The sequence below is a fragment of the Elgaria multicarinata genome, chromosome 6, assembly GCF_023053635.1.
Source record: "Elgaria multicarinata webbii isolate HBS135686 ecotype San Diego chromosome 6, rElgMul1.1.pri, whole genome shotgun sequence".
Classification (NCBI taxonomy): Eukaryota; Metazoa; Chordata; class Lepidosauria; order Squamata; family Anguidae; genus Elgaria; species Elgaria multicarinata.
The window spans coordinates 10,743,613-10,756,922 of record NC_086176.1 but is presented as its reverse complement, the minus strand read 5'-3'; the positions used below and the strand labels follow the sequence as shown (position 1 = coordinate 10,756,922).

The window sequence follows — 13,310 nt, the reverse complement described above, 5'->3', positions numbered from 1 at the left end:
GATGTTAGAGGTACAGTTAAAACAGTTCCTCAGTAATATTGCTCTGAACACCCAGTCCTGTCAAATCAAATGCAGTGGTTTAGTAGATTATTCCATAAATAAGAGCAATTCAACCCGTCCCCTTCTTTGCCCCACATTTGTGATGTCATAAACTGGAGCCAGAAGAGGAAGTGCTCACTGCAGCCACATAAAACCTCTCAAACGTTTACCCCCGGCTCAGAGATGTGGATCGGCTGGTGTGCGGTCATTTGTCTCTTGGAAGTAGGTGAGACCTCTGCTCAAAAAGTCCTCATAGGCTGCCTTCAAGGTTCTTACTGGACCCGTTGTTTTAAATGCAGTTTTTTCTCACATGCTTTGACCTTTTCTCTGTCTTCCAGGTGGCTCCAATGCAGATGTCGTCCAACCCTGGAGCATGGTGCGGCGAGAAGGCCAAACCGTCACCATGGAGTGCACCCAAAACAATGGGCATGAGACCATGCTTTGGTATCGGCAGGCAGGAGGGCAGGGGCTGCAGCTCCTCTATAACTTCTATTATAAGCAACTTCAAGAGAATGGCACGCAGTCTGACCGTTTCTCAGCCGAGCAGCCTGAAACAGACACATGTCACCTGATCATCTCTTCGGCAAAGCCAGAGGATTCGTCTGTGTATTTCTGTGCAAGCAGATCAGACACAGCACTTCAAAGTAACCTCTTCCCCCTACAAAAACTTGTTTCATCAGTATGTGCGGGGACAGAGCTGAGGCTCCCAGGGAATCAGCAGAGGAGAAGCAATCCTTATTCCTTCCCACACCTGCCAGTGTTCACCTGCAAATGCCTCCCCCAATGGTGTCTCTGATTTTTCTGACCAGAAGGGCTCTGATATTTATTTATTTATTTATTACATTTTTATACCACCCAGTAGCCTGACTGAGCGAGGCCTCTGGGCAACCTCACATATCCAGAGGAGAATAAGGAATCTTCTGCTGGCACAGGAGAGCCAAGCAATTCCCTCCTTCTTCCTCACCTTTCAGTGTTTCCTGTCCCTTTATTTCAGCAAATGTAGGTTTTGAGAGCATCTTGTTCCACCCTGACTGAGAGATCACATATATTTATTTTATTATTTTGTTTATTTTAAACCCTTTAAGAGTAGAATCCTCTCTAGCCAACATACAAGAGTAAAACAATACCAAAATATTCAAATACAAAAGAAAGACAATAAATCAATATTCAATAAAATTATTAAAAACACTACAAAAATTGATAATGCCAATAAAACCTGCATCCCACAGGTTATGAAGAGACCGGTGGGGGGGAAATGGGGGGGGGGCTTGAGAGCCTTCCTGTAGACCTGATAGAAGCTGATTCGAGCTGTGGGGACACCTCTGGAAAGACCCTGTTCCTTGTACTCAATAGCCTCACAATATGAAGTATCTTGCTCTACACACACACATACACACACACACACACAAAGACACAACACACCACCGGACTAATATGTGGTTTGGAATGTCGTTATTTTTCAGATTTCTATGGATTTTGTAATGCACTTTCTGTTTTTAAAAAACTCATAGCAATATGCATGTGAAAGTCATATTTTAGGATAAAATACATTTATCAATTTGTATTTTGAGAGAAAATACGTTCAAAACCTCGTATTAAAATTAGTATTTGAATGAGAATTTTCATGCGGTGTGTGTGTAATTGCAGAAACAGTGGTGAACTGGAGAAAAGGGGTGGAAAGACTGTGGATAGTTCCACTATCAATGGTCATATACAGGTAATTGCTTAAGGTGTCTTTAATATATTATGTACCAAAGCTGTCCAGTATACTTCAAGAACATCTGAACTATATAGTATTACATAAAACCATCAATTAAAAGCAATAAACAATAAAACCAAACGTGTTTCGACCCAATATGGTCTTTCCCAGTGATATACTAAAATTAACATACATATGAAGTACAGAAAATAGTTTTTGGATCGTTTTGGCCACTATTCTGTTGCTTTTTTTAAAAAAAGGCTATTAAAAGCCTACTGGATTCAGGTTGTTTCTCAAGCTAGCGGCTTTTAAGTATGCCTTCCTGGCCCACCTGATAAGGTGGTTTAGGACTGACAAAGAGCTATTTTATGCAACTGGTCTAGCACTACTTGTGATACTTCAGTATGTTACTATTCAGGCTGCTAGTAGAGAGAGGAGAGACAGGTGGGATAGAAGGGCATACATAAAAGTCACTAGCTTGAGAAACAACCTGAATCCAGTAGATAGACTTTTTTAAAAAAAGCAACAGAATAGTGACCAAAACGATCCAAAAACTATTTTCTGTACTTCATATGATACACTTCTTAGTATATCACCGAGAAAGACCATAGTGGGTGGAAACGCGTTTGGTTTTATTGTTTATAGCTTTTAATTGATGGTTTTATGTAATACTATATAGTTCAGATGTTCTTGAAGTATACTGGACAGCTTTAGTACATAATATATTAAAGACACCTTAAGCAATTACCAGTATATGACCATTGATAGTGGAACTATCCACAGCCTTTCCACCCCGTTTCCCCAGTTCACCGCTTTTAATCGCAAGGGGTTAGGTTTAGTTTGTTTTGCTTCTAATTGCAGAAACAGACCTGTGGATGGAATAGGCCTATGAATGAACACGTGCAATCATGATACGGATCCAAAATGGACTGATTTGCCCATTCCTGCTTAAGAAGCAGTACTGAGTGATAACTCAGGAGATGTTATTAAAGTAGGGTTGCTAAAGCATTCAGATTTGACCAACTGAAATTCCCTAAACTGATGCTTTATCAATTTAAGATTTAACCTTAGCAGAGATAAGTTCCTCCTCCTTTGCAGCTCCCCAGCTGCTCTGCCTCATTGGATGGAGAGTCCTACAAGAAGTTCCCAACCACCAATCAGGTGCTTGACTGAGCCGCCTCTTGAACAGAGCTCTAGTCCCAAACTTGGGTGCAAAGAAGTCTTATTTTGCCATTTTCATGCAACAGAGGCCATGTGGAGGGAGGGCCTGAGGGTCTGTGTTGGCTTGCAGCTGCTGACAGGTAAGAATCTCTCTCCCAGGCAAGATAGGTCCATGGGCTTCCAAGGGATGGAAATAAATTAGCAGCATAGAATGATGAAATTCGTTAAGATAGTTGTCAGTGAGGTAGAAACTGCTTGCAACTGAGAAGACAAACTGGTGAAGAGGCAAGAAGGGACAGAAAAAAGACCATGATGATTTTCCTAAATGAGGAAGGAGGGGATGGGTGGTCACTCGGTGGTAGAGCACCATCTTTGCATGTAGAAGGTCCTAGGTTTAATAGTTGGAGTCCAATCCCCTGCTCCATGAAGAAATCCACCTTATTTATTTATTTATTACATTTTTATACCGCCCAATAGCCGAAGCTCTCTGGGCGGTTCACAAAAATTAAAGCATCCCTGACAGATGGTTGTCCAGCTGCCTCTTGAAGGCCTCTAGTGTGGGAGAGCCCACAACCTCACCAGGCAACTGATTCCATTGCCATACTGCTCTAACCATAGGAAGTTTTTCCTGATGTCCAGCTGGAATCTGGTTTCTTGTAACTTGAACCCATTATTCCATGTCCTGCGCTCTGGGATGACCGAGAAGAGATCCTGGCTCTCCTCTGTGTGACAACCTTTCAAGTATTTGAAGAGTGCCAGCCTCGATCCTTTAATGACTTGGGGCAGGGGATCAAGTCTAGAACCCAACCCAATCTTGTCCCTGAGGGCATCCTGTTATTCTCTTCTATCTAAGTGAATGGCTGCCATTTATTTCTATGGAGGAAATGAAACTGCAGCAGAAGTGGATGAGAGAAAGAAAGCCAGGGTCATTGGGATGGGGACTTCACCACAACTTCCACTCTTGCCTGTTACATTTCTCAGTCCTTTGTCTGCTGTAAGGGGGGAAAAAGGCCTTTGGTACAAAAATTGGATGGAATTCATTGAGGGGGAGGACAGGACTGGGTGTTGCTTCAAAACCAGAAATGAAGCTGTAAACCAAGCAGCACATTTGGACTGTGTTGTATGAACTGAGCAGGTGCTCTTGTGATGGGCCTTGTTCACTTCTCAGGACTTTACAGGTCTCTGCAGTGGGATCACCGTGACACAGAAGGAACCGTTCAAAATCATCCAGGCGGGGACCCGGACAAGCATAGACTGTGAACATGATGACAGCACCTACGTTACAATCCTTTGGTATGGGCAGGGGAGCAACAGTGCACAGAAGCAGCTGCAGCCTATCGGTTACTCTGTAGCTGAAAGTGATCCAGTAATGGATATGAAGACCTATGCTATAAGCAGACGAAATGTGACACATGCTTCCCTGTTCACCCCTCTGGGGCAGGCTGCAGACTCAGCAGTATATTTCTGTGCAGCCAGTAAAGGCACAGAGAGAACTCCCTGCCTCACGGCTGCACATAAACATCGTGGGACTGCTCCCCCCCCCACACACATCTAAGCCACAAATACACACGGACCAACCTCAGCAGGCTACAGAAGATGGGGAAACCCAGCCACCGCTGCTGACACTGAAAGCTTATCTGCAATATTATACGCTGTGTTTTCCAACCGTCTTTAACCATTCTTATTCATTTATTTAATATTAAGATTTATATACTGCCATATTTGCTAAAAAGCCATCAAGGCGGCATAAAAGGCTTAATAAAAAAAAAAGATGTGTCTTCACATCTTAAACATTTATGCTCTTCCAAATGATGCTCCTGTTACAATTGCATCTTGCATTAGGACCGGGCTGTGGCTGTGGGCAGCAATACTCTGATATAGTCCTGGAGTGAGTGTTTTCCAATCCAAGGTCTTGGTAGTTGAGTCGTTGGCACACAGAAGGATTTGCTCTGTTGAGCAGGGTAGGCTTCTCATACTTACACCATGCCTGGCCAATCCAGGGCCATCCTATTGCTCACCAGTCAGAAGGCCTGATGTTGAACACCTCCCTGATCCCAGCCTCAAAGCATGAGGTTCTCGGTTAAAGCCAATTGACACCATACTCACCATTATTTAATTTATTTTTTGCATTTCTGTACCGCCCAATAGCCGAAGCTCTCTGGGAGGTTTACAAAATTAAGACAATTCAAAGTATAACACAACAGCATAAAACCATAGTATAAAATACAGTATAAAAGCACAACCAAGATAAAAACAGCAGCAATGCAAAAATACAAATTTAAAACAGCAAAGTAAAAATTAATTTATAAACTGTTAAAATACTGGGAGACTAAAAAGGTCTTCACCTGGATATATAATGTAGGTGCCAAGCGAACCTCCTTAGGGAGCTCATTCCACAGCCGGGGTGCCACAGCAGAGAAGGCCCTCCTCCTGGTAGCCACCTGCCTCACTTCCTTTGGCAGGGGCTCGCAGAGAAGGGCCCCTGAAGATGACCTTAGGGTCTGGGCAGGTACATACGGGAGGAGGCGTTCCTTCAAATAGCCTGGCCCCAAGCCATTTAGGGCTTTGAATGTTAATACCAGTACTTTGAATCGGGCCCAGACCTGGACTGGCAGCCAATGAAGCTGAAAAAGGACTGGCGTGATGTGGTCTCGTTGGCCAGTCCCTGTTAGTAATTGTGCTGCCCTGTTTTGTACCAGTTGAAGTTTCCGGACCGTTTTCAAAGGCAGCCCCACGTATAACGCAAGTTCAGTAACAGCCTGATCTTTTTCAAGCTATGCAGGTCAAACTTTGCATGGGGTTGGGTGGCATGTACATTTGTTACCTTCAGCCTCACTCTAGTTTGCAGCTTCCTCCTGCCCTGAAAATTCTGTTGAATGTGAGTGCACTCTACAACCACAAGCGCCTCATGCATATACTACGCTGCATAGCCTTCTGACAGATAAAATACAGAAGTGGGTTGGTTGGGTGAAAATGTCAGGTTAACACTTTTTCATCATTGGTCCAATTGATGGGTCATGACCTCAAGTGGATGACAAGAGGCACCTTGCACCAGCATTATTTTTTTAAGTTGGTTTCAAAGGAGGAAGATGGAGGGAGGTGAGGGAGGAAACGCAAGAGAAAGGGTGAAAGCCAGACAGAGAGCCTACTTAATTCTGAGGGCAGTCTCATGATGGCTACTAACTCACATCGGGTAGTTGCCAGCAAACTCCAGACACTCAGACTTGAATGGAACTGATTATCGAGATTAATTTCAATTGGGTTTCAGGCCTGTTAATGCAATGCAAACTGCCTTGGTCACCCTGTGGAATGACCTTTGCTGAGACAGGACAGGGACCGTGTGACCCTGCTGTTTCTCTTGGACCTCCCAGTGTGACTCTGTTGGCTATCTGGACTGGATGTGTGAGGTATTGACCTGTGGTACTTCTTCTCTTATGTGGATAGCCATTTCCAGGAGGTATTAGTGCTTTTTAGATCTTGCACTGCTGTTTGTTTTTACTTTTCCTCCCCCAGATTTAAAATGTTAGTATTTTGAAGCATATTTTTATTACATTTTTATATACTATGGTTTGAAATTTTATTTTGTGAACTGCTGAGAGAGCTTTGGCTGGTGGGCAACATAGAAATGTAATGAATAAAAATACGTCTCATGAACGAAATGGATGGCATGACATCATCCCATAAACTGTTTCCTGGCGCTGCTCAAATTCGTTAATTTGCAGAGAGCAGTACTATCGGCTGCTTCTTTTAGTAGAGAGAGGTGTCCTCAAGGGGGAGACTTTGTGCCTTCAGACTTCTGAAGGAAGACAAAATTCTGCTCCAGGTGCTAACAGAGGAAGGGTGCTTGACGGCAGCAAACATTCGGAGATGAAGGCTCAGATAGCATGGTGGGCGGCTGTTTCTCTCTGGCTCGCAGGTGGGTTTTTAGCAGACGAGGCAACTCTTGGCAAAGAAGTGCCACATCTTTCTTTTTCAAGGTTTTATTACATTTCTCTTACATTGAGATAAACAAGGATGGAAGGGTGATGACAACTGGTTAGAGAAAAGAAGCTTCCAGGGTAGACACCTCTTGCCCAGGATACCGGATTTTTAGACTTCCAGATTCAGCTGGGCACAAGTCAGCTACACTTGCTCCTGTTGCCCGCTGCTGGAGTGATGAGGACTCCAGGTGTGCCCCACAGCAGGCAAGGGAGGGGCACCAGACAGGGCAAGAGAGGGAATTGGGTGGGGGGAAGCGTCCACCGCTTGGAGATTTGAAGGTCTCTCTGTGGTGCCCTGGGAAGAGGTGGCAAACCTCAAAAGCTGACGGGCAGGTTGCTTTGACAATATTGCTTGCAGTCTAGGCCAGATCTACACTAAGCTGGATGTGACACAATAAAACAGTTTAAAAGCTGTATTTGGAATGTGTCCTGGCCCTAACCATTTTAAAGCAGTAGTGTAGATCCTGCCCTGGAGTGTATACAATGTAAACTCAACAACCTGAACGCTGCCTTCTGGAAGTTCGCTTGCTCCTAACAAAAGTGCTGTTTTTACTATTCCTGTGAATATTCTTTTAAGAGACTAACACTGCTATCAGTTTTTGATCTCTTTACGTAACTAGGCACACTATTGCTAGCACAGACAAATTGTTTCCTGACCACCCGACCCTCTCTGCAAACCTTGCAAACTGCAGATCTGGGAAGGGAGGGCGGTACTGGAGATTTCTCAGCATATTATTATTATTATTATTATTATTATTATTATTATTATTATTATTATTAATATAGCACCATCAATGTACATGGTGCCGTACAGAGTAAGTAAATAGCAAGACCCTGCTGCATAGGCTTACAATCTAATAAAATCATAGTAAAACAATAAGGAGGGGAAGAGAATGCAAACAGGCACAGGGTAGGGTAAGCAGGTACAGGGTAGGGTAAAACTAACAGTATAAAGTCCGCACAACATCAAGTTTTAAAAGCTTTAGGAAAAAGAAAAGTTTTTAGTTGAGCTTTAAAAGCTGCGATTGAACGTGTAGTTCTCAAATGTTCTGGAAGAGCGTTCCAGGCGTAAGGGGCAGCAGAAGAAAATGGACGAAGCCAAGCAAGGGAAGTAGAGGCCCTTGGGCAGGCGAGAAACATGGCATCAGAGGAGCGAAGAGCACGAGCGGGGCAATAGTGTGAGATGAGAGAGGAGAAATAGGAAGGAGCTAGACCGTGAAAAGCTTTGAAGGTTAACAGGAGAAGTTTATATTGGGTTCTGAAGTGAATTGGAAGCCAATGAAGAGATTTCAGGAGTGGAGTAACATGGTCATCTTCATCAGCCCCAATTCTTGGGGTACCTTGGAGGAAGCCACGACCATTCCAATGGCATTCAGCAGGCATAGCTGAATGCCATTGGCATTCAGTATAGATAATGATGGCGATGATGATGACATGAGCACTTTATTTTGGTGCATCTTTCTTATTCCCACAGGGCGCACAGACGGAGAGATCCAGCAGACTCCTCTGAGCTTGGTTGTGGAGAAGGGAAAGACAGCCCAGCTGAGATGCAGGCAAACCTTCCAACATGACCAAATGTATTGGTACCAGCAGCACCAAGGGATGGGGCTTCAGCTCCTCTATTACTCTATAGGAGAAAATATTCCTGTGAACAATGAAACGAATTCCAAAAGATTCACGGCTCACCGACTGCAGAAAGAAGTATTTAACTTGACAATCTCCTCTGTCAAGAGGGAGGATTCAGCCACGTATTTTTGTGCTAGCAGCTTACACAGCGGTTGTGAGGCTCTTCCTCAGTGTACAATAACCGTCTGCCTGATCTGCATAGCACTTGAGAGAGAGAAGGTCTCTCTCTCTCTCTCTCTCTCTCTCTCTCTCTCTCTCTCTCTCTCTCTGTGTAGGGGGAGAGAATCTCTTCCTTACTGTAGAATCATAGCTTTTCTACACAAGGCTCTTAATCCACTGTACCTACTTTCAGTTTTGTCACACCACTGAGATCTAACCACTACATAAGGAACATTTCCTTTCCTGCTTTTCTGCCACATAACCTCAAAATGGAACTGTGGTAAGCACACCAGGTCAAAGATAGTTAATTTAAAAGGATTAATTTATATATATATATATATATATATATATATATATATATATATATATATTCCTTTTCTATAAAAAAAATGATGCTTACTCCTTAGTACGTATGCTGAGCATCCGTGCAGCAGAAGGAAATCCTGTTTTATTGCTGTGGTCATGTTGGTGAACTAGGATGAGTCAAGTGAGTTCAAAATGTGAGACTCTGCACATGTGTGTGGAATCTTTTAAAAAATTAGCAGGCTTGCCCGTTTTCTTATTATTATTCTTATTATTATCATCATCATTGTTATTATTACTCCAGAAAACACCTGGATACCTTTAGATTACATGGTCTTGACGCCTTTACACCCCGCAGTCTCAGCCTGGAGGATAATACCTGACTTGTTTACAGCAAACACTGGGAATATTCCATCCTCCGTGATCTATTACTGCCACCTTGGCTGCGGTACCCTTTGATTCAGATCAGAGCAGCTGACTAAAGGGAAAGCCAAAACGTTTTGCTAGGACGCATTAATGTTTCTGTTATGCTAGTTACTCACACATTTCCAGAATCAAAAGGAAATTCTTGCTTTGGGTGATTTTCTGAGGATCATTGCAAAAGGACTGTGGACGTGATCCTTTCGTGAGCCCTTTGTGATTAGTGGCAGCACACAGCAGCAACTCCGCCCCCCCACCCCCACCCCAGAATGGTGTGTCCTCCTGTCTTGGGCAGTGGCAGGTCCTGTGCCAGCCCTTCTGGGAGAGTTACTGACCTACTGGTAGGCTGCCATATATGGTGAGTGAGCTGCCTTTGCTTAGTGGCCCACCAGTTGTGTGTGAGGCAAGTTAGCTCAAAAAATAAACGCGCATTTACTCCCCAGCCCGCCCAAATAAACAGAAATGAACCACTCTCATGAATCAGCTCAAATGTAATGGATTGATCCATGAACTGAGGCTGGCAGCCCCTGGTTCTCCCTTTGTGATGTCATAAGCAGAGCCAGCCTATTGGAAGCAGGGATGAAAGTAGATACTACTGCTGCTGTATATGACTGAAGTTCAAAGCCTTCCCAGAGAGCAAAGCAGCATCAATGTGGATTAATTGGAGGTGTAGCAGCTGTATTAAAGGTCCCCCTCATCTGAGAAATTAGGGGCTTGCTAGACCATGGGGTAGCTTGGTGTGAGCTCTGGCCCGGCCCCTGTGTGTCCAGATGACACACAGGGGATCCTGGGCTCAGGCAGGGGTAACTAGGGTGACCATATGAAAAGGAGGACAGGGCTCCTGTATCTTTAACAGTTGCATAGAAAAGGGAATTTCAGCAGGTGTCATTTGCTTATATGGAAAACCTGTTGAAATTCCCTCTTCTTCACAACAGTTAAAGCTGCAGGTGCCCTGCCCTCTTTTAAATCTGGTCACAGTACAGCTGCAGTATAGCTCCTGCAGCTTCAACTGTTGTGATGAAGAGGAAATTTCACCTGGTGTGTATGCATGCAAATGACACTTGCTGAAATTCCCTTTTCAATGCAACTATTAAAGATACAGGAGTCCTGTCCTCCTTTTCATATGGTCACCCTAGGGGTAACCCTCCCTTGGCCCGGGATAACCGGCACCAGTTGTGGCCCAGTATTTCCCGCGGTCTCGGGCTGAGCCCAAGACGGCAAGCATATAGCCCGTACCGCCGCTTTTCCCGGGTACTGCATTTACTCACGAGTAGCTGGGAAAAGCAGCGGACGGCGTGCAGTGCTCCACAGGAACGCTGTGGCCATCAGGGCAGGGTGGGGAGATGGGGGGGATGGGGGGATCGGAGATCATGGGCAGGGGGGGAGATTGGGGGGGGAAGCAGGGAACCCTTTTTTTAAAAAAAGCCTAGCTTAATCAATGGTGTGCTCCTGGGCACCCAGCTCTTTAAAAATAATTTAAAAATGGTGGACGTGACGGGGCTTTCCTGCAGCCCGTCGCGTTTGACGTTTAGACTGGGGCGACAGCTCGCACTACTTCTAGTGCAGGCTGGCCCCTCCAAGTAGGTCTTGCAAGGCCCTTAGTTTAAACTTAATTTCTCTTAGAAGGTTTTCCTTACCATCTTTCTAGGATGCTCAGATGCAGAGATCCTCCCCTAAGGGAACCCGGTGCTGCAATAAGGCCAGAATACCCGGCTAGAGCATAGACAAGCAGATGGGCACTACAGCATGTTCTGGTTCCAGCAGGATAACACGCAGGGGATGCAGCTCCTCTAACTTCTGTAATAATGCTCCCCCGTAGGAAAGCAATGTTGCTATCCGTTTCACAGTTCATCAGCCTCGGAGACAGTTTTAATGATTTTCTATCTCCCTCTCAGGATGCTCAAAGGCCGAAATCAGCCAATCCTGGAGTCTGGTGCTCCATGAAGGCAAAACTGCCTTGCTGGAGTTCAGACAGATGTGCATAACCAACAGGCCACAGGGCAGCATCTACATCTGCTCTCTTCCTTCCTGTATGGAAAGCCACAAGAACAAGGCAATGTTCCTGACCAATTCACAGCTGATCATCCCAGAAGGAGGTCTTTCACCTGCATATTTCCTCTGCAAAGCAAGAGGACTTGACAGTGTACTTCTTTGCAAGCACGTTTGACGCAGCACTTCAGAGCAACATCTTCTAACTATAGATAAAAACCTCCCACCTCTTTATGTCATGTGCGGGCAAGCAAATGTTTTGAAGGACACACTGCATTCCTAATCCTGCATTTCCCCAATTATGCTAATCTGAGGTTTGGGAGCTATATTTGCAGGAAAGGTGGTCCAGGAGCCAGAACATCACTGGCCTGGCTTAGGTCTGTGCCATTAACAGGGATCTGCCAACATCAGCTGGTGAAACTTTTGAAGGCATGACCACTTGCTGACAACTCTGGATCAGCCTTCTCCAAGCTGGTTCCCTCCAGATATGTTGGGCAAGAACTCCCAGAATTCCTGACCATTGGCCACGCTAGCTGGGGCTGAACATAAGAACATAAGAAGAGCCCTGATGCTGGATCAGACCAAGGGTCCATCTAGTCCAGCACTCTGCTCACACAGCGGCCAACCAGCCACCGGCCAGGGACCAACAAGGCAGGACATGGTGCAACAGCACCCTCCTACCCATGTTCCCCAGCAACTGGTGCACACAGGCTTCTGCCTCGAATACTGGAGATAGCACACAACCATCAGGGCTAGTAGCCATTGATAGCCTTGGTCTCCAGGAATTTATCCAAACACCTTTTAAAGCCATCCAAATCGGTGGACATCACTACATCTTGTGGTAGTGAGCTCCATAATTTAACTATGCGCTGCATGAAGAAGTGCTTCCTTTTATTTGTCCTGAATCTCTCAGCTTCACAGGATGACCCCGGGTTCTGCTGTGTCATACTGCTGTCAAAAGAAATAGGAACATGCTGACAATCCTAGGGCATGTCTAGATCTAGGGAGGGGGAGGGTTAGGGTTAGGGTTTCACGATATGGTGATCACGAGATCCTCCCCCTCAGTCCACACGCAGCGTGCAACATCCCGGGAGGAAGAGGACGTTGTGCCCGCCATTTTGTTTTTTTGTTTTTTTTTATTGAAGATGGGCGCAAGAGCATTCCATCAAAAAGGTAAGTGTTTGAGGTTTTTTTAAAAAAAGATACCGCTTCCCCCTCCCACACCCAATGGGCACAGAGCTCCTGAAGAGCTCCATGCCCCAAGCCCGGTTCCCGGCTCCTCGCGTTTACTTGCGAGGAGCTAGGACGACTGCCCACACATCCCGCGGTCTTGGGACAATCCCGAGACTGCAGGAAAAGTCAGGATTAAAGCCGTCCCAGTTATCCTGGGGAAAGAGAGGTATCATGCCTCCCTGACCCGGGATCCCCTGTGTGTCATGTGGACACACAGGGTGATCCCAGGGTGATCCCGGGGATAACTCCTCATCTAGACATGCCTGTACTCTCTGCCTAGATACTCCAAAGTGGGTGTTTTGTGTGTGGTTTTTTTTAAAAGTCACAGTAGGCACTGAGGTAAGGGCAGTTCTCACCTGGACCACCGTCCGTCAAGAGGGCATATTCAATCCTTCCCTATACACCCTGATCTACCACCACCCCTCTCTCTCATACACACACACAGAGGGGTGAGGGCAGGTTCCATTGGCACTATTATTGACTCATAGAAATTTAGCAAGTGAAGCTTTGGCTGGCCTGGAGATTACTGTGGGGGAAAGCCTCACCGGTTAAATTTCTGCATGGCAGGCAGCTGGTAAGGCGAAAGAGCAGAGGCAACAGGGAGGGAAAACTGACATGACCTTCCCTTACACATGTTGCACTAGCAAAGATTCTCATTGGTTCTGTGTGACAAAATCCGTTGCACCATCAGGCGGCAATTC

General features: G+C 45.4%; 1 gene segment (V, D, J or C); it reads left to right on the top strand.

The window, feature by feature from the left end:
- The first annotated feature begins 222 nt into the window (after nucleotides 1-222).
- Nucleotides 223-740, top strand: LOC134400147 (T cell receptor beta variable 12-5-like). The segment is given in 2 exon segments: nucleotides 223-265; nucleotides 378-740. Coding segments are annotated over 2 exon segments (406 nt in total).
- Nucleotides 741-13,310: the final 12,570 nt, after the last annotated feature.